At 41.0% G+C, this 23,322-nt stretch overlaps 1 protein-coding gene across 1 annotated transcript in view; it reads left to right on the forward strand.

Annotated features, from left to right (window-relative positions):
- DAZAP2 (DAZ associated protein 2) overlaps window positions 1-11,731 on the forward strand; it is a 37,180-nt gene extending 25,449 nt beyond the window's left edge. Inside the window, exons 3-4 of the mRNA XM_075337131.1 lie at window positions 1,374-1,616; window positions 7,085-11,731. Of these exons, the coding sequence (XP_075193246.1) occupies window positions 1,374-1,616; window positions 7,085-7,213 (372 nt within the window). The 3' untranslated portion in view covers window positions 7,214-11,731. The remainder of the gene's footprint in view (window positions 1-1,373; window positions 1,617-7,084) is intronic.
- The last annotated feature ends 11,591 nt before the right edge of the window (window positions 11,732-23,322 follow it).

The following is a 23,322-nucleotide window of genomic DNA, read 5'->3' on the forward strand; positions in this document are numbered from 1 at the left end:
CATGCTGAAAGGCCCAGCCACATTTCATCTTCAATGCCCTTGCTGATGGAAGTAGGCTTGCAATCAAAATCTCACGATACATGACCCCATTCATTCTTTCATGTAAATGAATCAGTCGTCCTGGTCCCTCTGCAGAGAAACAGCCCTAAAGCATGATGTTGCCACCTCCATGCTGCACTGTAGGTATCGTGTTCTTTGGATGCAACTCAGCATTCTGTCTCCTCCAAACACAAGTTGTGTTTCTACCAAATAGTTCTACTTTGGTTTCATCATGGTTTTTCCCAATACTCTTCTGGATAATCCAAATGCTCTCTAGCAAACTTCAGAGACATGTACTGACTTAAGCAGGGGAACATGTCTGGCACTGCAGGATCTTAATCCTTGGCGGCGTAGTATGTTACTCATGGTAGCTTTTGTTACGGTGGTCCCAGCTCTATGCAGGTCATTCACTAGGTCCCCCTGTGTGTGGTTCTGGGATTTTTGCTCACCGTTATTGTGATTTTTTATTTTGACCGCACTGGGTGAGATCTTGCGTGGAGCCCCAGATTGAGGAATATTATCAGTGGTCTTGTATGTCTTCCATTTTCTTATTGCTCCCACAGTTGATTTCATCACAACAAGCTGCTTGCCTGGTGCAGATTCAGTCTTCCCAGCCTGATGCAGGGCTACAATTTTTTGTTTCTGGTGTCCTTTGACAGCTCTTTGGTCTTCACCATGGTGGAGTTTGGAGTCTGACTGTTTTAGGTTGTGGACAGATGTCTTTTATACTGATAACCAGTTCAAACAGATGCCATTACTACAGGTAATGAGTGGAGGACAGAGGAGCTTCTTAAAGAAGAAGTTACAGGCAGAAATCTTGCATGTTTTTAGATATCTAAATACTTATTTTCCACCATAATTTGCAAAAAAAAAAAATAATTTGCCAAATCAGACAAGGTGATTTTCTGGATTTGATTTCTCATTTTGTCTCTCATAGTTGTGGTCTACCTACGATGTCAATTACAGGCCTCTCAACTTTATAAGTGGGAGAACTTGCACAATTGGAGGCCGACTAAATACCTTATTTCCCCCATGTATCTGAGCCAATAAGAATCTAATGTTTAAATGCCTGATTTCTTACATGGAAGACAATGGAAAATATAGCTCATGAGTTAAGTGGGGGAACAGGCAACATTTTGTGACAACTGTCTTTTATAGGTTTATATGAACATGTACCTTTCACAAGAATTTTGACTGTTATCAGTCCTATGTAAATGTACAAGCCAATGCTTTTTTCCCCAGTTCTTTTATACAGTACTTGGCACTTTATATGTTTAAATATTCCATGTCTTGTTGATTAAATCCTGTTTGTGTTTGTTTTCTCTTTTGTGCAGCTTTATCGTCAAGGATATGTCCACCAATCTGCAGCTAATATGGCTGCGATGTCTGCAGCTTACCCGGGAGCATCCATGTATTTGCCAATGGCCCAGACAATGCCAGTTGCTCAAATGGCTTCGTCTCTTCCCATGGCTTACTACCCCATCGGACCTGTGTATCCCCCCGGCTCCGCACTCCTGGTTGATGGCGGATTTGATGCCGGTGCAAGGTTTGGTGCGGGAAATTCAGCGAGTGTGCCAGTAAGTATTCTAGATAAATTCAATTTAGAACTGACCTTAGCTAGTTTTCTGCTGTAGTATTTTTATTTCATCTGGGTTATTTTATAGGATACTTGTACTGTAGCAGGAAGCTGAAACACTTATGTAGCAAAACCATTTGTAAAATAGGCATGTTTTCCCAAAGTTGCTTTTTTTATTATATGCAAAGTTTTAGGCTAATGAAATTATTGTGGGTAAATCGTTAGGAACAAGGCAGAAGATTAGACATAACATGTATGGTGCCCTTGAAGACTCCACATTACGTTGGGATTTCTATTTGTCCCGACTTATGACTAAACAACGCCCTCACGAGACACCTTTTAGTTGTTGCTTATTGTTTTTATGTAGTTTGTATATATGTACAGTGCCTTGCGAAAGTATTCGGCCCCCCTTGAATTTTTCAACCTTTTCCCACATTTTAGGCTTCAAACATAAAGATACAAATTTTAATGTTATGGTGAAGAATCAACAAGAAGTGGGACACAATTGTGAAGTTAAACGAAATTTATTGCTTTTTTTAAACGTTTGTGAAAAATAATAAACTGGAAAATTAAGGCGTGCAATATTATTCGGCCCCTTTACTTTCAGTGCAGCAAACTCGCTCCAGAAGTTCATTGAGGATCTCTGAATGATCCAATGTAGTCCTAAATGACTAGTGATAAATATAATCCACCTGTGTGTCAAGTCTCCTTATAAATGCACCTCCTCTGTGATAGTCTCAGTGTTCTGTTTAAAGCGCAGATAGCATCATGAAGACCAAGGAACACAACAGGCAGGTCCATGATACTGTTGTGGAGAAGTTGAAAGCCAGATTTGGTTACAAAAAGATTACCACTACTTTAATACTAGAAGTCCCAGAAATTTCGAGCTTCCCCCTGAAGTCCCGAAAGAGGGTCAAATGACCCTTAGTCAATTACATTATCAAATACAGTAAACTGAATAGAACTAACTAGAAACTAAATGGCTAAACTCAATTTAAAACAACAACCTCCTGTGAGGAGGTAGAAATGTTAAATGACCCCTCTCTGGGACTTCTAGTGTTAAACATGCCAAGAAGCACTGTGTAAGCGATTATATTGAAACGGAAGGAGTATCATACCACTGCAAATCTACAAAGACCCGACCGTCCCTCAAATTTAATTTCAAACAAGGAGAAGACTGATCAGAGATGCAGCCAAGAGGCCCATGATCACTCTGGATGAACTGCAGAGATCTACAGCTGAGGTGGGAGAGTCTGTCCATAGGACAACAATCAGTCGTAGACTGCACAAATCTGGCCTTTATGGAAGAGTGGCAAGGAGAAAGCCATTTCTCAAAGATATCCATAAAAAGTGTAGTTTAAAGTTTACCACAAGCCACCTGGGAGACACACCAAACATGTGGAAGAAGGTGCTCTGGTCAGATGAAACCAAAATCAAACTTTTTGGGCACCATGCCAAATGATATGTTTGACGTAAAAGCAACACAGCTCATCGCCCTGAACACACCATCCCCACTGTCAAACATGGTGGTGGCAGCATCATGGTTTGGGCCTGCTTTTCTTCAGCAGGGATAGGGAAGATGGTTAAACTTGATGGGAAAATGGATGGAGCCAAATACAGGACCATTCTTGAAGAAAACCTGTTGGAGTCTGCAAAAGACCTGAGACTGGGATGGAGATTTGTCTTCCAACAAGACTATGATGCAAAACATAAAGCAAAATCTACAATGGAATGGTTCACAAATAATCGTATCCAAGTGTTAGAATGGCCAAGTCAAAATCCAGACCTGAATCCAATCGAGAATCTGTGGAAAGAGCTGAAAACTGCTGTTCACAAACGCTCTCCATACAACCTCACTCAGCTCCAGCTGTTTGCAAAGGAAGAATGGGCGAGAATTTCAGTCTCTCGATGTGCAAAACTGATAGACACATACCCCAAGCGACTGCAGCTGTAATCACAGCAAAAGGTGGAGCTACAAAGTGTTAACTTAAAGGGGACGAACAATATAGCACGCCTCAATTCAGTTATTTATTTTTTAAAAAGTTTTTAAAATAAGCAATAAATTTCGTTCAACTTCACAATTATGTCCCACTTGTTGTTGATTCTTCACCATAACGTTAACATTTTTTATCTTTATGTTTGAAGCCTGACATGTGGGAAGAGGTTGAAAAATTCAAGGGGGCCGAATACTTTCGCTAGGCACTGTACATGGATACAAACCACATAAAAACAATAAGCATAAGGCACTGTATATAGACAATTAACGTGTCTCTCTCGTGACATTCTCCTGCGTGTGCAAAAAGCTGTGGATAAATAGAGTAATAGGGTATTAGCCAATTTACAGACGAGATGACAAAAGGTGGTCGCTCACCTTGTGTGGTCGGGCAACTTACAACCAGTAAATGAACGTGAACAGCTGCTGCCGGATACACATTACCAAAGGGTAAAGCAGAAGTACAGGAACCAAATATAAACGTGGAGAGAAACCCGCACTACTATAAAGGAAGAAAAGATCCAAACCAGCTAGTAATGAAGATGGGAGGGTTTATTTCTGCACATTCCAAAGTGTATCCTCCCTTCTTCATCACAAAGATTTTTTTTTTTTTCAGTGGATTTCCTGATTAAGAATAATATTTGTTTCATTTATTTAGCGCTATTAATTCCACAGCTCTTTACATACATTGGCAAACTGTCCACAATCCAAATTCCCTATCAGTATGTCTTTGGAGTGTGGAAGGAAACCGGAGAACCCGGAGGAAGCCCACACAAACATGGAGAGAACATACAAACACCTTGCAGATAGTGTCTTTGGTGGGATTTGAACCCTGCACCCCAGCGCTGCAAGACTGCAGTGCTAACCACTGAGCCACCGTGCCACTCTAGAAATGAGGTTACACTTTAAAACGCGTAGAATTAAACCACCCATCTTCATTACTCACTGGTTTGGACCTATTCTTCCTTTATAGTAGCGCAGGTTTCTCTCCATGGTGTTTTTATCTAGTTCCTGTATCTTTGCATTCCCCTGCCTGATATCACATTGTGCTTTGAAAGCAGCAATCATGAGGCAGCTGCACCAAGCCCATTATGCAGTGATCCTATTTACAATAGGTCTCATGTGTAATACTTGCTCTTTTGGCAAAATGGATATCAGTGTACTGACTGTTCTACAAGCGGTTTGCTATAAGAAACTTAAAAAAAAAAAAAACTTTCTTTTTTTTTTTTTTTTAATATATATACCCTCTTGCTAATATTGGATGTACTGGACACATCCTAGATCATGTTGGTGTAATCGCCGCCGGCTGCTGCATTGAGCCGCCGGCATTGATCCCTGCACATGTCTGCTGATTTGAACAGTAGACATGTGCGGCTAATAGGCGCTGGTGGATCGCAAATCCACCTGCACCTGTTAACCCCTTAGATCGCAGTGTGAAAATGTAACCAAGCGATGTAAATGGTCGCGGAGGGGAAATCGCCTTTCCACGCCACCATCAGAGGCCCCGTGATGCGATCTCTGGGAGCCAATGGTTGCCATGGTAGTGACGGGTCATATGATGACTCCTGTCGCGATCATGATGTAGTTCCTGTACAGCTGGCAGAGAGCGCCAGCTGCAACAGGGGAGTGCCATTTCTGCTGGGGTTAATTGTTTCCAGGAAAAACTGATTAAACGTTGATAGAATATGACACACTGAGAGTTGTTCCAGGTTTTTTTTTTTTTCTTTGCATACGAAAAATATAAGCTGATATTTAAATGGGGCCTTTTAAACTTCTAGAGGAAGATGCTGTCGATAGCATCATACATAGTGCCATTAAAGGGAACCTGTCAGGTCCTGTATGAACCACGAGCAGTTCTGGGTGCATATTGCTATTCCCTGCCTAACCGTCCCTGTATTCACTAGCATAGGTAAAGAGATCTTCAGAAAAAGTAGTTCTAAAGATCCTTCATGATGTGTGACTAGTCGCAAGGGTGTTATTTCCCTTGGCTAGTTGGCCCTCTTAGCATGTAAGCACTCCCCTGTGGGTGTGCAGTATTAAAATGTCTATATAAATCCAATATATCATTGTATGAAACTATTTAATTCATTCAATAATTGCCAAAAAGCACAAAAGATCAAAATGCCAACATTTTCTTTTCCGTCACCATATCTGTAAAAAAACACTAATAAAAAGGTGATTACAACATATGCATGTACTACTGAAAGGTATAAATGAAAATTATCTGCTCGCAGCTCAATAAACATACAAATAGAAGTTTCTGGTCTCAGAAAATGACAACACAATATTGGGGGGGAGGGGGATTATATCGCTATAATTGCACTGACCTGGAGAATCATGTTACACTTCTTCTTTTTTTTTTCTTTTGTCTTAAATATGACAAAAGCAGAAATGTTACATTTTTTTTTTTTATTTTCTATTTCATTGGACTGGACTACTACCTGTCCTGAAAAAAACAAGCCCTCAGATGGCTGGGTCAACTGAAAAATAAAGTTTTATGACTCTTGAAAAAAGGGAGACATAAATAAAATGTGCAAATTGGCAGTGGTAGGATTGGGTTAAGTTTTATTCAGGATATAAAATTCATGACACACACTCAGAAAGAGAGGACGGATGGAGCGCCACCTCCTCTTTACTATCTATCCTCCACTGTCCATGTCTGTGGGATGCGGATGAGCTGCATTACCAGACATGGCGTCCTGTCACTGGTCAGTACATGCAGTAAAGTAAGGTTTGGATTTCTGAATTTTGCTGTAGTAGTGTTTTTTTATATATATTTTATTATTTATAATAAAATGTGACTAGAAGATAAAACAGAAGCTGAGTGTTGATTTGTTTGGCTTTTCTATGTTGCCAATTATTCACACTCTTTAAAGAGAATCCTGCAGACTGTATATGAACCACGTGGTATACAGTAGATGAGAAGCTGAGCAGAATGCTATATATTATACATATGCACTGTAGCTTTGATATGAAAAGTTCACAATGACTTGTATGTTATTCAGTGAAATTCCTGGTGTTTGTATGCCTGAGTCCAGGGGGCGGGCCTACTAGTGATTGCATGCAGAGATAGCTTTCACAGTCTTACAGGGAAGACTGTCAGTCACGGAGTAGAACCGCCCACTGGACTTGTGCGCACACACACACACCTGAAATTGCAGTAAATGTATGCATGCAAGTCCAGTGGGCGGTCCTACTCCGTGACTGACAGTCCTTCCCTGTAGGACTGTGCATGCAGAGATAGCTGTCAATCACTAGTAGGCCCACCCCCTGGACTCACAGGCATACAAACACCAGGAATTGAAATAAATGTATGTGTTGTTCCCACAATAGTGTATAGTGTCTGATTTGCAGGCAGGAGGCGCTGATCAGATTTTGATATTTTCAACATGGCAGGTTCCCTTTAAATGTGATGCACGCCTATTAAAGTCTGTCCATTTTGTTTTTGGTGACTTTTTGTTCCTCTTCTCTTTCAGCCTCCACCTCCTGGCTGCCCTCCCAATGCAGCTCAGCTGGCTGCCATGCAAGGTGCCAACGTCATAGTCACACAGAGAAGAGGCAACTACTTCATGGGTGGCTCAGATGGGGGTTATACCATGTGGTGAGGAGGATCTGCAGGCACCAAAGGGGGGGCATAATGTAACAAAATGAAAATAAAAGTGGGCTAATAATTTTGTACAAGGAATGACATCTCTCTGCGGGAGCACTCCACACAATGCTCTGCTTTAGAATATTAACCCAGGATTGAAGTTTAGAAACAAAGCTGTGGGATGTCTGCTTGGTGCTTCGTACTCCTGCTGGAAATCCTTTTATTCAGAGGAAAAAAAAATTGTAAAAAAAATAAATAAATAAAAAAAGCTTTACATCCCTTTCTACCACTTCCTACCTCCCACTCACTTCTCTTCACCCTCTTATTATAATTAAACGTGCTGATAGGATCTTCATATTAGGAAGGGTACAGAAGAATTACACCTTGAGGGGAACTTGGAGCTCAGCAGGTTGTTTGACTTTGTTGCTTAGACCATTTATTTTCTGCATTCTCTCTAGAAAAGGACACGTGTATTGTGGAGTGACTGTAGATATTAATGACTTGCATGAAGAGGTTTTTCATCCATGATGTCTGTACAGTACCACAAAATGACTCCTTGTAGACAGGGATGCAACATCCCATACAGTCGTAATGTGTGTTCCTGGACAGATGTTATGGACACATCGCAGTATGTAAAGCTGTCAGATGTGAACATTCTCCAAACGTTTGCTGTTTTGGCCAGTAGATGGCGACAGAGCACCATACATTTGGTTGACGACTTTTTTTTTTTTTTTTTTTTTTCCCCATTTCCTACAGTCTAATATTTCAGTGTCCAGCCGTGGTCCCTGGGTATAATGGTCTTTACTTTCACTTTAAAAAAAATAAAAATCTGTGGTTACTGTCAAGGAGTTACTGATCACCCATCAAAAGGCATTGTATCTTCAAAGTTTCTCAAAACCTAAGCAGGGACTTAAATGATTGTCTAACACTGATCAATTCCTTAAATCTAGCATCCCCAGTACCTGGAGTACCCCATTGTTGTCTTTAAAACTCTTCTTAGTCTTCTGAGACTAAATTTTAAATGTTACTATTGTTATCCTACACTTCAATAGAGATGAATGGGAAAAAGTAACAGGACAGCTATCGTCTTATTGAGGTTCACTTGCAGCCATGTACACCTCATTTCTAAGGGTGTCCACAGCTTTCAAACTCGTGTCACAGCACAAGGTCCTTCAACCTGATAACTGAAAATGATGATGTTTTGGCATATGTCTCTAAAATTGACTGGCTGCTAGGACAAAACAGATAACTAACTCCTTATTCTAATCAATAGGGTGCATTTACACTGCATTTTGTCATGTTGGTAGAAGGCATACAATGGGTGGAGTGTTCACGTATAACTTACATAGATATCTCTGTATAATCACGCCATGACATCTATAACCTATAGGCTCCTATATAAAGAAAAAAGTGTGCAACATACCATGTTTGTTTTTATTTTTTTTAATTGGATGCCCCTATTTGGAATAGTGCAATATGTTCCGCTGTTCAATAGAAAACAAAAAAAGTTCCATCAACTTATAGCAGCCAAAATTAGACTCTTGGCTTCTGTCTGGTAAGAGGCATATGTACGAAAACTGCAGATGCATACAGCAAACGATTGCAGCAGTGTGGAAGCTGACTCGGCTCTGCTACAGGCATACATATGAAAACTCCAGATGCATACAGCAGACGATTGCTGCAAAATGCAGTGTGGAAGCAGCCTCAGCCTCATCATTGCCCAATGCCAAGCCATTAATCCGGTTCTGTAATAATCTAATGTCCAATAATACACTAGACCTTGATCACAGCATTCACACTTTAGGGACATTCTTAAAGTGGTAGGCCCCTAATATCCTAGCATGCTAGTCGGGTATGAAAAGTCTGCGAACCATGAATCAATGTCTCCAAGCATTGTGAAATGGCAAAGAGTAATCACAACCGATATTAGCTACTTAGGTTATCTTCTACACCCCACGTAAGTCACTTGGATTATACACGCTCCTATTATTACTTGTCCTCTTCTATAGATAAATGCTCGCCTCTCTGGAGAGAGGATTCTGTTCTTCCAAACGGAGTTCCCGAAAAGTCATGATATCTTCTGAATGCAATAAGAGTTAAATGTTTATAATGTCAGTGAATGGGTCTTCACATATCAATATTTTTTTTTTCTTTGAAGCGGACAGAATACTTCTTGTGTGAAAGCCCATTCACGTCCTAAGCACCTCAAATGATGTTATAAATGATTATTCTTTATTTTAGAGGGACACTAGCCTAAAGATTGGCCAACGCTTTACGGCAAACCATCGTAATTGAGTAAAGACGTCATCATTTTGGTAGTACAAAGGAAAACTCGCACAAATACATTGCTCACAAGCTGTCAATGTCGCTTGAATTCTTTTCATAGAAGCCATAGTTTGCTTACAGTTTCGGTTTCTGAAAAACTGGTACTGACTTATTCATGCTTACCTTATTAAACTAGAAAACATCTTTGTTAGTGTCCCTTTAAATGACTATCCTGTGAGAGATTTCAGGGATCCAGTTCAGTTACCGTGTTGAGTATATGGTCAGTTAGCTGCTTGTTGAAGTCACTTTATTGTTCTGCAAGTTCCTGCTGTTCCAAAGATCTCGCGTTTTGGTTTCCATTTCGTTTTGCTCAGAAGCAATAGGCAGAGTATCTGTTCTTCAAGGTTCATCCGACATTATTAATGATGAATGCGGCCTGAGTGTTCTTCAGCATAGGCTGCACGTATGTCGAGCAAGGCCCAGTCACTCCATACTGTGCGTGTTGGCTGTTATGACTGATATGCTAAAGGGCATTTAACAGTCCATATGTTTAATACACTGTGGTGCACTTGTGGATTTTTTTTATATATATATCTATATACTAAAAACAAATGTAGGAGAAACAAAAATTATTTTGAAGATTTGAATAAACTGATGAAAATGAAATAAACATCGTAAATGAAAATCTCCAAATGGCCTACGTTGTCGTTTTGTATTCTTTTCTTTTTTCCCAGAAACTGTAGGACCCCGGTACAGTTAGTAGTACCCGGTTTCCCTGAAAATAAGCCCTAGTAGGATTTGGGGGGCTTTTTTTGAATATGCTTTAGATATAAACCCTACTCCAAAAATAAGCCCTACTTGTGGTTCAATAAGGAAGTGTCCAAGCAGCTAAAATAGGTAAAGAATAACATAGGACTCTTAATCACCCCCAAAACAAAGCAGACCCTCACCCCTCCCCCAAGAAAAGGGGTCACGCTCACTGTACTCTAAACAATTACAGTTGGCAAGTGCTGATCGTGCATGGGCTCTCAGACGGTGATCTGCGTTGCTGTCGGGTCTTTTGCCATTTCAGCTGCATTGCACTGCACCTCTCACAAGCCGATTGGGTACCGGTATCACGCTGCTTGAGTGATACTGCTTCAAATCATCAGGGTGACCTGACAGGAACGCAGATTTGTATGTGAGAGCCCATTTACTTGCCAACGCTAATTGTTTGGGGTCTGGTGAGTGCGAAGTTTTTTAGGTGGTGACCGCTTTCTTTTGGGGGTAAACTTAGCAGTACACAGAGAATACATTTTAAGCAGGAAATTTAAACTTTTTATAAATACAGTATATACACACCACTATAGGACTGTTTCTGCCCCATGAGAATAAGCCCTAGCGCATCATTTGGAGCAAAAAATATAAGACCCGGTCTTATTTTTGGGGAAACTCTGTAATATGGCGAGGTTCGCACTAGTAGTCTCAGGTTTGTTTTTCTGTTCCATGTTAGGAACTGAAAAGTGGACCTTTTATGCAGGAAATGTAATTGTCACATGATAGACACAAACGGCTCCTGACCGACTTCAATCAGTTTAATGGGTCTGTTGGGTTTGTGTTAGCATTAGTGATGAGTAAGCACTACCATGCTCGGGTGCTCTGTACTCGTATCGAGAATTTGGATGCTTGGATGAGTGAGACTTGAGTACCGAGTATAATGGAAGTTATTGGGGGACTCCAACATATTTTCAGGAAATCTCCCAGGAAAAATGCAAGTCCCCTATTGACTTCCATTATACTTGGGTATTCGAACATCCAACTGCTGGTTACGAGTACCAAACACCTGAGCATGGTAGTGCTTGCTCAACACTAGACTGTCCACTCACCCTCCCCCCCCCCCCCCCCTTAAAAAAAAAAAAAAAAAGGCTGGTAGCACTTTTCTTTCAGCGAACGTTGCATAATATGCGACAGTCTAACAGGTGTAATCCTATACAGTTGTGTTGGTAGTTGTGATTTATAACACATTTTCTTTTTTGTGCATATTATTGGTAGGCTGGCATAGTCCACTGATTTCTGCCTGACAGAAGAAATGAAAACTTGAAAGATCCCATTCTAAATCATTATAAAAAAACAAAAAAACAAAACAAAGCTTTCGCATTAGTGTAGCCAGAAACATTTGGCAGGAGTACGAAGTTATAGGCTTAAGTTGGTAGTATGAAATAAAGCAGATCTCTCACCAAATTTCCCAAGATAAAATGTATCTATTAATAAACAATTTAGACCTGAAGAAGCTTCTGTGCTTTATTTGAAATTCCTTGTAGAGAACGGTTTTGGGTTGTTTTGTTTCTACCACATTTTGATCTTCTTCTGTTACTTTAATTTGACTTTATTAGTTTCCAATACTAACACAATGCTTCACATAGCATTCTGTACACTTAGCTCGTGTGGATGGTAACACTACTGTAGGCGGAGCGCGCTATAGATGGACACAACAGGTGGTGAATGCAGAGTATGTATATATAATATACATACACTTATTTATATATATTATATATATATACACACACACACACACACACACACACACACACACACACACACACACACACACACACACACACCCCTATACCTATACACCCATACATCGTCCACCACCATTAACTTAAGAACGGCGGCAGCTATAGGAATAGAAGTGGTGTCTAGGTATAGTAAAGTAGCCATGCTCTATGCATTGAAACCACTTATAGCACCATCTGATGGAAAACAGCGGAGTTAGCATTTTTATCTCAAATGGAACGAGAGAGAGGAAAAAAGTGAATTAAAAAATTGTAGGGCATCATCAATTCAATATGAATAGACACCTTGCATACAGAAATGCCATAATATGAAACCCATGACCCCCCCCACCCCCCCCTACAAAAAAAACCCCCATTGAATGCTGGTCACGCATATGGCGCTCATTTAACTTTGATACTCAAAGTGGCCACCCACTGAGCAACGCACATCTGGACTCTGAACAGCATACTGTATCTTGCTGCACGTTGTGCAATATGGTAGGTGACACGTTTGCACAAGCATCTGTAATACGTCGTCGTAGGTTCTGTAATGTTAGTGGAGGGGTCGCATACACCTGCTGTATGATGTGACCTCACAGAAAAGTCCAATGGGGTCAGGTCAGGTGAGCGTGGAGGCGACTCCACACAGCCACCATACCCAATGACTTGTAGGAAGGTCTCCATGAGGTATCACTTCACGTCCGCAGCCTTGTGAGTTTTACACGTTCTAATCATAGCATTTCTGTATGCAAGGTGTTGATTCGTATTGAATTGATGATGCCCTACAACTTTGTAATTCACTTTTTTTTTTTCTCTCTATCTCGTTCAGCTATCGAGATAAAAATGCTAACTCTGTTGTTTTCCACCAGGTGGCACTATAGGTGGTTTCATTGCATAGCGCATGGCTACTTTACTATACCAGACACCACTTCTATGCCTATAGCTGCCGCCGTTCTCAAGTTAATGCGGTGGACACACTGTGTACAGCTCTGGCAACAATTAAGAGACCACCAAATTGTCCGTTTTTTTCTGATTTTTCTCTCTATAGGTATATTTTTGAGTACATTGTTCTTTTATTCTATAAACTACTGACATGTCTCCAAATTTCAAAACCATAAATTTTGTATTTATTTTCTGAAATTGAGAAATGGTCAAAATAACAAAACAATGCATTGCTTTCAGACCTCAAATAATGCAAAGAAAGCAAGTTCATAATAATTTAGAAACAACAATACTAATAATGTTTTAACTCAGGAAGAGTTCAGAAATCAATATTTTATGGAATAACCATGATTTTTAATCACAGCTTTCATTAAAAATCATGGTTATTCCCCAAAATATTGATTTCTGAACTCTTCCTGAGGTAAAACATTATTAGTATTGTTGTTTCTAAATGATTAGGAACTTGTTTTCCTTGCATTGCTTTCAGACCTCAAATAATGCATTTTTTTTGTTATTTTGACCATTTCTTATTTTCAGAAAATAAATACAAAATTTATTGCTTGGAAATTCAGAGACATGTCAGTAGTTTATAGAATAAAATTTTACATTTTACTCAAATATACCTATAAAGAGAAATCAGGAAAAACTGAAAATGTTGCAGTGGTCTCTTAATATTTGCTAGAGCTTTATAGATGCTACACATGGCATCTTCAAAATGCATCAGAGAGAGAGAGGCTCACGTGCCAGGCCCTAAGGCCTGTTTCAGACTTTAGTGATTCTGGTACGTTTGCTTTTTTTTTTTTTTTCTACGTACCAGAATCACTGATATACGCAGACCCATTATAATATATGGGTCTGCTCACACATCAGTGATTTTTCACTGACCGAGTCTCAGTGCGGCATACCCGCGTGTGTCCGTGATTGCCGTACGGAGATATGTCCATTTTTTTTCTGGCATCACTGATGTTCTACGGACCATGCAGTGGTGTGATCCGTTAAACACATACCAGAAAAAAAACGTGTATATAAAAATCATTTTTACTCACCCGGCTTCAGACGCGCTCTCTGCAGCCTGTTCTGCCTGCTGCTTCTGAGCCGGCTCATTACTGTCGTGCATATTCATGAATGCACGACACAGCCGACCCGGAAGCAGCTGCTGCGGGGGTCAGCGCCGGCCGGATGCTGCACCGCGGGAGCGATCAGCACCATGGAGAGCGGGAGCGCGCACAGGTGAGTTAATCTTTAAGTGCAATCACGGACCACGGAGAACGGAGCCCGGATTGCACTTAGACAACCCACCTGTGCCGTGAATCACGGCACACGGAGGGACTTGTGCGTGTTTTACACGTCTGTGTTTTTCACTGACGTGTGAAATGGGCCTAACGTCAGTGAAAAACTGACGCATTTCACTGGCGTGTAAAGCACGCACATGTCCCTGCGTGTGCCGTGATTCACAGCACAGGTGGGTTGTCTAAGTGCAATCCGGGCTCTGTTCTCCATGGCCCGTGATTGCACTTAGAAAACAACTCACCTGTGCGCGCTCCCGCTGTCCATGGTGCTGATTGATCCCGCGGTGCAGCATCCGGCCGGCGCTGACCCCCGCAGCAGCTGCTTCCGGGTCGGCTGTGTCGCGCATAATGAATATGCGCGACAATAATGAGCTGGCTCAGAAGCAGCAGGGAGAACGGGCTGCAGAGGACATCGCTGGACGCCGGGTGAGTTAAAATGTTTTTTATTTTAAAAGCACGTTTTTTTCTGGCACGTGTTTCACGGACCACACCACTGCGTGGTCCGTGGGACATCAGTGATGCCAGAAAAAAATGGACATGTGTCCGTGCGGCAATCACGCACACGCGGGTACGCCGCACGGAGACACGTGCAGTGACAAATCACTGACGTGTGAGCAGACCCATTCATTATAATGGGTCTGCGTATGTCAGTGATTCTGGTCCGTTTTAAAAAAAAAGCACAAACGTCCCAGAATCACTGACGTGTGAAAGGGGCCTAAGAGAGAGGCTCTGACATGGACGGAGACAAGCCTTCTAATCAGTATACAGAGAAAGATGGGTGAGATACCGTCTTCAACCAATCTAATGTATGGACTATTTTCTTGTAACTACCTCACATCTTCCATATTTTTCTACAATAATCTTTTTTTGAAGACCATCCCACATATATATATATATATATATATATATATATATATATATATATATATATAATGTATATGTGTAAAAAAAAAAATTTAGTGTTGACATTTTCCTTTTGAAGTATCATATCTGGTAAGAAATCTTGAATAAATACAGAAAAATTATGAAATACAGCAGGTGAAATAAGTATTGAATATGTCATCCATTTTATAAGTAAATGTATTTTTAAAGGGGCTGTTTACATGTTTTTTTTTCACCAGATGTCAGTAACAACCCATCCAATCCACCCAGGCAAAGAAATCCAACCATAGCTGTCCTTAAATTTGTGTAATAATTAGGGATATTCAAATACCTCAAATATCCGGCTTCGCGAATATTCACCGAATAGGTCGCCTCTATATGCGAATATTCGATGCGCAATGTAAGTCTATGGGAAACCCGAATAACAACTATTTGGGCTTTCCATAGACTTACATTGCTCATCGAATATTCGCTTAGCGGCGACCTATTCCTCGGAAATTTGAGAAGCCGAATAGTTCATGTATTCGATCATCCCTAGTAATAATGAGAAATGACACAGGGGAAAAAGTAGTGAACATGGAAAGGTACAAAAAAAGAAAAAAAAAAAAATCATGAAAAGTGAGACGCCAGCTGAAAGCTATCCGTAATTAGTATTTTTCACTATGTAGCAGGATTGCTTTCTATCAGCTGGTTCAACTGATGATCTATAAACAGGTGTCTCATTACAAATTTTCCACACAAGAAATTTATCATAATGGGTAAAGCCAGTGAGTTATCTCAAGACCTTCACAATCTTACTAATATCATTACTTACAGAAAAGTACTGTTCTGCCATAATCCAAAAGTGGAAAGGATATCATTTCACTATCAAATGGCCATGACCAAGTGCTTCCTGCAATATTTCAGACTGAAGAATGAAAACAATTGTTAGGCTATGGCCGCACTTTGCTTTTTACCTGCTTTTTTTTGCTGCTTTTTTAACTGTTCTGCTTTTCAAGCATAGTCTATGGGAATTTGGGGTTTTTGTCCGCACTATGCAGTTCAAAATGCAGCCTTTTTATGGCAGAAATTTGGGCAAAAACTCTGCTTTTCAAAGAAGCAACATGTCAATTGTTTTTGCCATTTGCGTTTTGAACTGCAAAGCAGAGTTTTTGCCCAAATTTCTGCCACAAAAAGTCAGCATTTTGAACAGCATAGTGCGGATAAGAAACCCAACTTCCCATCCATTTTGGCATTAAACGCTGCAGTTGAAAAAGCAGCAAAAAAAAAAAAACAGGTAAAAAGTAGGTAAAAAGCAAAGTGCGGATATAGCCTAAGAGGAGTTGTCAAGAGTCAAGGACAACCTGTGGAGAGCTACAAAAAGACCTGGAATCAGCAGGTACAATTGTTTCAAAGAAAGCAAGTAAAATGCACTGAATCTCCATGACCTGTATACCCGCTCACCACACAAGACTCCATTGCTGAACAAAAAGTATGTTTGATTGTGTTTAAAGTTTGCTCAACATTTAGGCAAGCCTGTGTAATAATAGGAGAATATGGTTTGGTCAGAAGATGAGACAAAAGTTAAACTTTTTGGATGCCATAATACACTATACCAACAGTGAAGTTTGAAGATGAGAGCATCATGGTGTGGGGCTGTTTTTCAGCATACGGCACTGACAAACTTCATATATTTGAAGGGAGTATGAATGAACAGATGTACAGACACAGAATTCACAGAATTTTAAAACAATGGACCGTGAGAATTAAAAATGATGTTTTTTCACCAATAATGTTTTTGCCCCAAAGTTTTCATTTGTACAAGTGTATCCAGAGCAAATGGACCACATTATTTGTTGTGCAATTTCTCCTGAGTACAGTGATACCTCAAATGCGGTCAAAAACTCTGTTTGAGCACACGGCAAGGCTCAGAAGGGAAGGAACGCGATTCGATTTTTGGAGTGCAAAATTGTCTGGAATAGATTGTGGATGCCATGTTTCATTTGCAGAGTCAGTAAGGTTTCAAAATAGCAGTAATTCTCAGAAGTTACCGTGTTTTGGAATTGTCTCTCCAGGAAAGGAGACAAACTCTAGCGCAGCGCCACCTATTGGAAGTAGTGATCCTAAAAGTCAAAAGTGGATTTTTAACAATCCTTCGCATATGACTTAGGATTTTATGCCAGATCAGAATCCCAATTTGCAGACACGGTGTTTCGGGGTGCTTGCCCCTCGTCAGTGCAAAGTATGTGGTGTCTGATCTGGCTTGTGAGAAGCTATGTGGGGACCACGGGGGAACACTATTCTCCTTAAGAAGACTTTGCAAGCCAGTCTGGCTGCCAGTAAGGGGACTTATAGCTGCAATGCCCCTCTGGGAAATATTCAAATAATCCTATTTTGGAAAGTACACCCCTGAATTAATGTATTTAGGGGTGTGGTGAGCAACTTGAACTCATTGGTGCTTTGCTGAATTTTATAATATTGGGCTGTGAAAATGAAATATTACTTTTTTTTTTCTACGAAAATTATGCTGAAGGCACAGTTTTAATTTTTATAATGGTAACAGAAAAAATAGACTACAAAATTTATTGCACAATTTCTCCTGAGTATGGCATTACCCACCCCATATGTGATCGGAAACTACTTTTCAGGCACAGTGCAAGTTCAAAAGGAAAAGAGTGATGTAGAGTGTAAATTTGACTGTTTTGGATTGCGGATGCCATGTCACATTAGCATAGCCCCTGAGGTGTCAGTATGGCAGAACCCCCCCCATATGTGACCCTATTTTACAAACTATACCTCTGAAAGGCAACCTGTCACAGGTAAAAATGCTAATCTGCAGAGATAGAGTTAATCTACAGGTTAATATTGTTTGAATTCTCCCTGGCGCCTGCACAATGAACTCCGTTGCTGAAAGAAAATGACATATTTCTCACACAGAAATTGCCAGTTTTATGTGAGCCCAACAGCCAACGGCAAGGCGACCTCATTTTGTTGGGTCCCTATGAAACTAATACCTCTCTGGGTTAAAAAAAAAACTACAATTTATGGGTAGACAGGAACCTTCAAATGGAGAATTAAAATAGCCTAAGGCTGAAGAGCAGGAGTGCTTAATCAGAAGACATGATCCTATAATGTAAGCAAAAGACTGATGGCACATCCTACCTACATTGGGGTTTTTTTTGTTTTGTTTTTTTTTCCCCCCTAAAGTCAGAGTTCTCAAGTCTGGTAGATTCACCACCCATTTACCATAAACCTCGTCATAATTAGAGTTAAGCGGACTGGTAATAATCCGACTCCGGCGGATCCGCGGCGGGCTGATCAGGAAGTCCGGATCCGATCCGGAATCCGGCCCCATATATGTCAATGGGGGAAGCGGAATCCGGGACGAGAAAGAGAGAGAGAAAAAAAATACGGATCGTGCACCCGGAATCCCGCGTCCGGGTCGGCTTGACAACATATGACTGAAGAGAATATACTTGTCTTAAAATGTAGGTAAATCAAAAGGTCCCTAAAAGCTCCTTTAATTTTGAGAAGCCCAGGCACACTGGCACTGATCCAAAGTGTGCATGCCCTGTGTGACAAAGTTTTATGTATAGGAACTTAGCAGTATCAAGAACCCCACATCTATCTTGGAAATCCTCAAACGTAAGCAATTCAGAGGTGTCTCAGAAAAAATGACAGTCACCGTGAAAACCATAGAAAATTCCCTGTTAAAAAATAACTGTAAATAATAGTATTAAAAGGTCCAAGACCACAGTAACCATAACAACAAACAGAAACGGTATATGCAGGGTGTATAATAACAAATGCTAAGTGGGAGAAGGGTCTCCCGTCGTGAATGGGGGCGCCATAACCCTAGGGCGTCATACCCTCCATTGCTAGGTAGGGAGAGTTTGAGTAGGGCTTCATTAGGGCCAGTTTACTCCCTTCTCCCACTTAGCATTTGTTACTATACACCCTGCATATACCGTTTCTGTTTGTTATTGTGGTTACTGTGGTCTTGGACCTTTTAATACTATTATTGAAAGTTATGCAGAAACCAAAAAGATCACTTATCTGAGAATGTCCAAAGACGCAGTCCCGACACGTTTCCTCCCAAAGATGCCAGAGGTTCATCAAGAGACAAAACGAGGGGGTAAACAGCCAATGCAGGAGCCTCCCTGGGGTACCAAAACGATGGTGCATGAGGGTGATACCTGAACTGCCCTAACATGTGTCAGCTCATATCCGGTAAAGGTCATGCCTCATAACCCGGCAGTGCAAATTACCATGGCACCGTACCTTACCCAGAGCAAAACATCAGTTAGGGAATATAAATGTGGAAGGTGAGGATTAAATCAGAGCAGCACTCTAGGCGACAGTAGAGGCATATCAAAATCTCTCAATATATTCTGTGCTATTGCCCAGACTCTACCTACTGTCTTAAGAGGGACTGGAGCAGATATGACTGTATTATAGTCTTAAGAACCCATCAATGCTAGTTTAGGGATGACATTGCTCATGTCAATATCTATCAATCAATGCGAGTACACTAACTGAGTAGCCATGACATAAATAAATAGGTTTGGAGCGGCCAAGCTTTCATGATGTTTAGGTGCTTGCAAACTAGGTAAGCTGATTCTAGGGGACACCTTGCCAGTAGAAGGTTCACATCAAACTTTCCAAGAGGTAAAATATTCCTCTAAGGCTATGTGCCCATGATGCGTTCTGTCCCTGCAGAAATTTCTGCAGCGATTTGAACAGCACACGTCCACTTCAAATTGCTGCAGAAACAGTCCGTAATGAAAAGCCGATTTCATGCACTCTGGATGCAGCCTCTCCCATAGACAGAACGGGGGCTGCATTCAAAGCGCATGAAAGAAGTGACATGTTGCTTTTTTAGAACGTAGCGCTTCGGCAATAGCCAAAGCGCTGCGTTCTAATACGCCACGTGGCATGGATTAGTCACAATCTTCATAGATTGTGCTGGGGACGCAGGGCGCATGCAGTTACGCTGCGGTGCAGAACGCAGTGTAACTGCATGAAAATACGCAACATGGGCACATAGCCTAAGGGTATGTGCGCACGTTTCTTTTTACCTGCTTATTACCTGCTTTTTTGCTGCTTTTTCTTCTGCGCTGTTTAATGGCAAAATGGTTGTGTTCTGCTTTTCAAGCAAAGTCTATGGGAATTTGGGTTTCTTGTCCGCACTATGCAGTTCAAACTGCAGCCTTTTTGTTGCAGAACTTTGGTCAAAAACTCAGCTTTGCAGTGCAAAACCCAAATGGCAAAAACAATTGACATGTCAATTGTTTTTGCCATTTGGGTTTTGCAGTGCAAAGCTGAGTTTTTGACCAAAGTTCTGCAACAAAAAGGCTGCAGTTTGAACTGCATAGTGCGGACAAGAAACCCAAATTCCCATAGACTTTGCTTGAAAAGCAGAACACAACCATTTTGCCATTAAACAGCGCAGAAGAAAAAGCAGCAAAAAAGCAGGTAAAAAGCAGGTAAAAAGCAACGTGCGCACATACCCTTACAATCACAACCGGTGACGAATTAAATAAGGATTTGGGCAAATATACCATTTTAAACAGATTTATACTCCGAATAAGAGTCAGAGGGAGATGTTGTTCAGATTGTCCTTGCCATTAGAGGATTAATGTTTAATGCAATAAAATGTTCTACCTTTTGAAAAACAATAACCCCGAAACTACTTATGTTTGTGCACCAGTTGCTGTTAATTTTGAGTGTGGTTCAGGCAACAGAGGGAAAAAAAAAATCACATTTCTGCTAATCAACTTTTAAATCAAAAAATTACCCAACACCATCCATCAACTTCAGGAGGGAAATCAGGGAAGGGCCGATCTGCTAAGATCATTTGATGACCAGAGCCTGCCAAATAGCCAGGGCTGATGGCTCAATGGCTACTACGAAAATCAAAGGAGACAAGGGGCACATCTGTCTAGTCCTTTGTAAGGTTCCGACACATCCAAGTTACAAGTGCATCTCAATAAATTAGAATGCCATCAAAAAATGAGTTATTTCAGTAATTCAATACAAAAAGGGAAACACATACTGTACGAGTGTGTCCACCCATATCCTGTCCACCGCCATTAACTTGAGAACGGCGGCAGCTATAGGCATAGAAGTGGTGTCTAGGTATAGTAAAGTATCCATGCGCTACGCAATGAAACCACCTATAGCACCACCTGGTGGAAAACAACGGAGTTAGCATTTTTATCTTGAAAACGGAATGAGGTAGAGAAAAAAAGTGAATTACAAAGTTGTAGGACATCATCAATTCAATATGGATCGATACCTTGCATACAGAAATGCTATGATTAGAACGTGTAAAATTCACAAGGCTGCGGACGTGAAGCGATACCTCATGGAGACCTTCCTACAAGTCATTGGGTATGGTGACCTGACCTGACCCCATTGGACCTCTTTCTGTGAGGTCACATCAAACAGCAGGTGTATGCGACCCCTCCACCAACATTGCAGGACCTACGACGACGCATCACAGATGCTTGTGCAAACGTGTCACCTACCATATTGCATAACGTGCAGCAAGATTCAGCATGCTGTCCAGAGTCCAGATGTGCATTGCAGCTGATGGTGGCCACTTTGAGCATCAAAGTTAAATGAGCACCATATGCGTGACCAGCATTCAATTTTTTTTTTTTTCTGGGGGGGGGGGGGGGGGTTCATGGGTTTCATATCATGGCATTTCTGTATGCAAGGTGTCGATTCATATTGAATTGATGATGCCCTACAATTTTTTAATTCACTTTTTTCTCTATCATCTCGTTCCGTTTTCGAGATAAAAATGCTAACTTCGTTGTTTTCCACCACGGGGCGCTATAGGTGGTTTCATTGCGTAGCACATGGCTACTTTACTATATCTAGACACCACCTCTATGCCTATAGCAGCCGCCGTTCGTAAGTTAATGGCGGTGGACAGGATATGGGTGGACACACTGTAGAGTCATTACACACAGAGTGATCTACAGTTAGGTCCAGAAATATTTGGACAGTGACACAAGTTTTGTTATTTTAGCTGTTTACAAAAACATGTTCAGAAATACAATTATATATATAATATGGGCTGAAAGTGCACACTCCCAGCTGCAATATGAGAGTTTTCACATCCAAATCGGAGAAAGGGTTTAGGAATCATAGCTCTGTAATGCATAGCCTCCTCTTTTTCAAGGGACCAAAAGTAATTGGACAAGGGACTCTAAGGGCTGCAATTAACTCTGAAGGCGTCTCCCTCGTTAACCTGTAATCAATGAAGTAGTTAAAAGGTCTGGGGTTGATTACAGGTGTGTGGTTTTGCATTTGGAAGCTGTTGCTGTGACCAGACAACATGCGGTCTAAGGAACTCTCAATTGAGGTGAAGCAGAACATCCTGAGGCTGAAAAAAAAGAAAAAATCCATCAGAGAGATAGCAGACATGCTTGGAGTAGCAAAATCAACAGTCGGGTACATTCTGAGAAAAAATGAATTGACTGGTGAGCTTGGGAACTCAAAAAGGCCTGGGCGTCCACGGATGACAACAGTGGTGGATGATCGCCGCATACTTTCTTTGGTGAAGAAGAACCCGTTCACAACATCAACTGAAGTCCAGAACACTCTCAGTGAAGTAGGTGTATCTGTCTCTAAGTCAACAGTAAAGAGAAGACTCCATGAAAGTAAATACAAAGGGTTCACATCTAGATGCAAACCATTCATCAATTCCAAAAATAGACAGGCCAGAGTTAAATTTGCTGAAAAAACACCTCATGAAGCCAGCTCAGTTCTGGAAAAGTATTCTATGGACAGATGAGACAAAGATCAACCTGTACCAGAATGATGGGAAGAAAAAAGTTTGGAGAAGAAAGGGAACGGCACATGATCCAAGGCACACCACATCCTCTGTAAAACATGGTGGAGGCAACATGATGGCATGGGCATGCATGGCTTTCAATGGCACTACGTCACTTGTGTTTATTGATGACATAACAGCAGACAAGAGTAGCCGGATGAATTCTGAAGTGTACTGGGATATACTTTCAGCCCAGATTCAGCCAAATGCCGCAAAGTTGATCGGACGGCGCTTCATAGTACAGATGGACAATGACCCCAAGCATACAGCCAAAGCTACCCAGGAGTTCATGAGTGCAAAAAAGTGGAACATTCTGCAATGGCCAAGTCAATCACCAGATCTTAACCCAATTGAGCATGCATTTCACTTGCTCAAATCCAGACTTAAG

The sequence above is a fragment of the Anomaloglossus baeobatrachus genome, chromosome 2, assembly GCF_048569485.1.
Source record: "Anomaloglossus baeobatrachus isolate aAnoBae1 chromosome 2, aAnoBae1.hap1, whole genome shotgun sequence".
NCBI classification, from domain to species: domain Eukaryota; kingdom Metazoa; phylum Chordata; class Amphibia; order Anura; family Aromobatidae; genus Anomaloglossus; species Anomaloglossus baeobatrachus.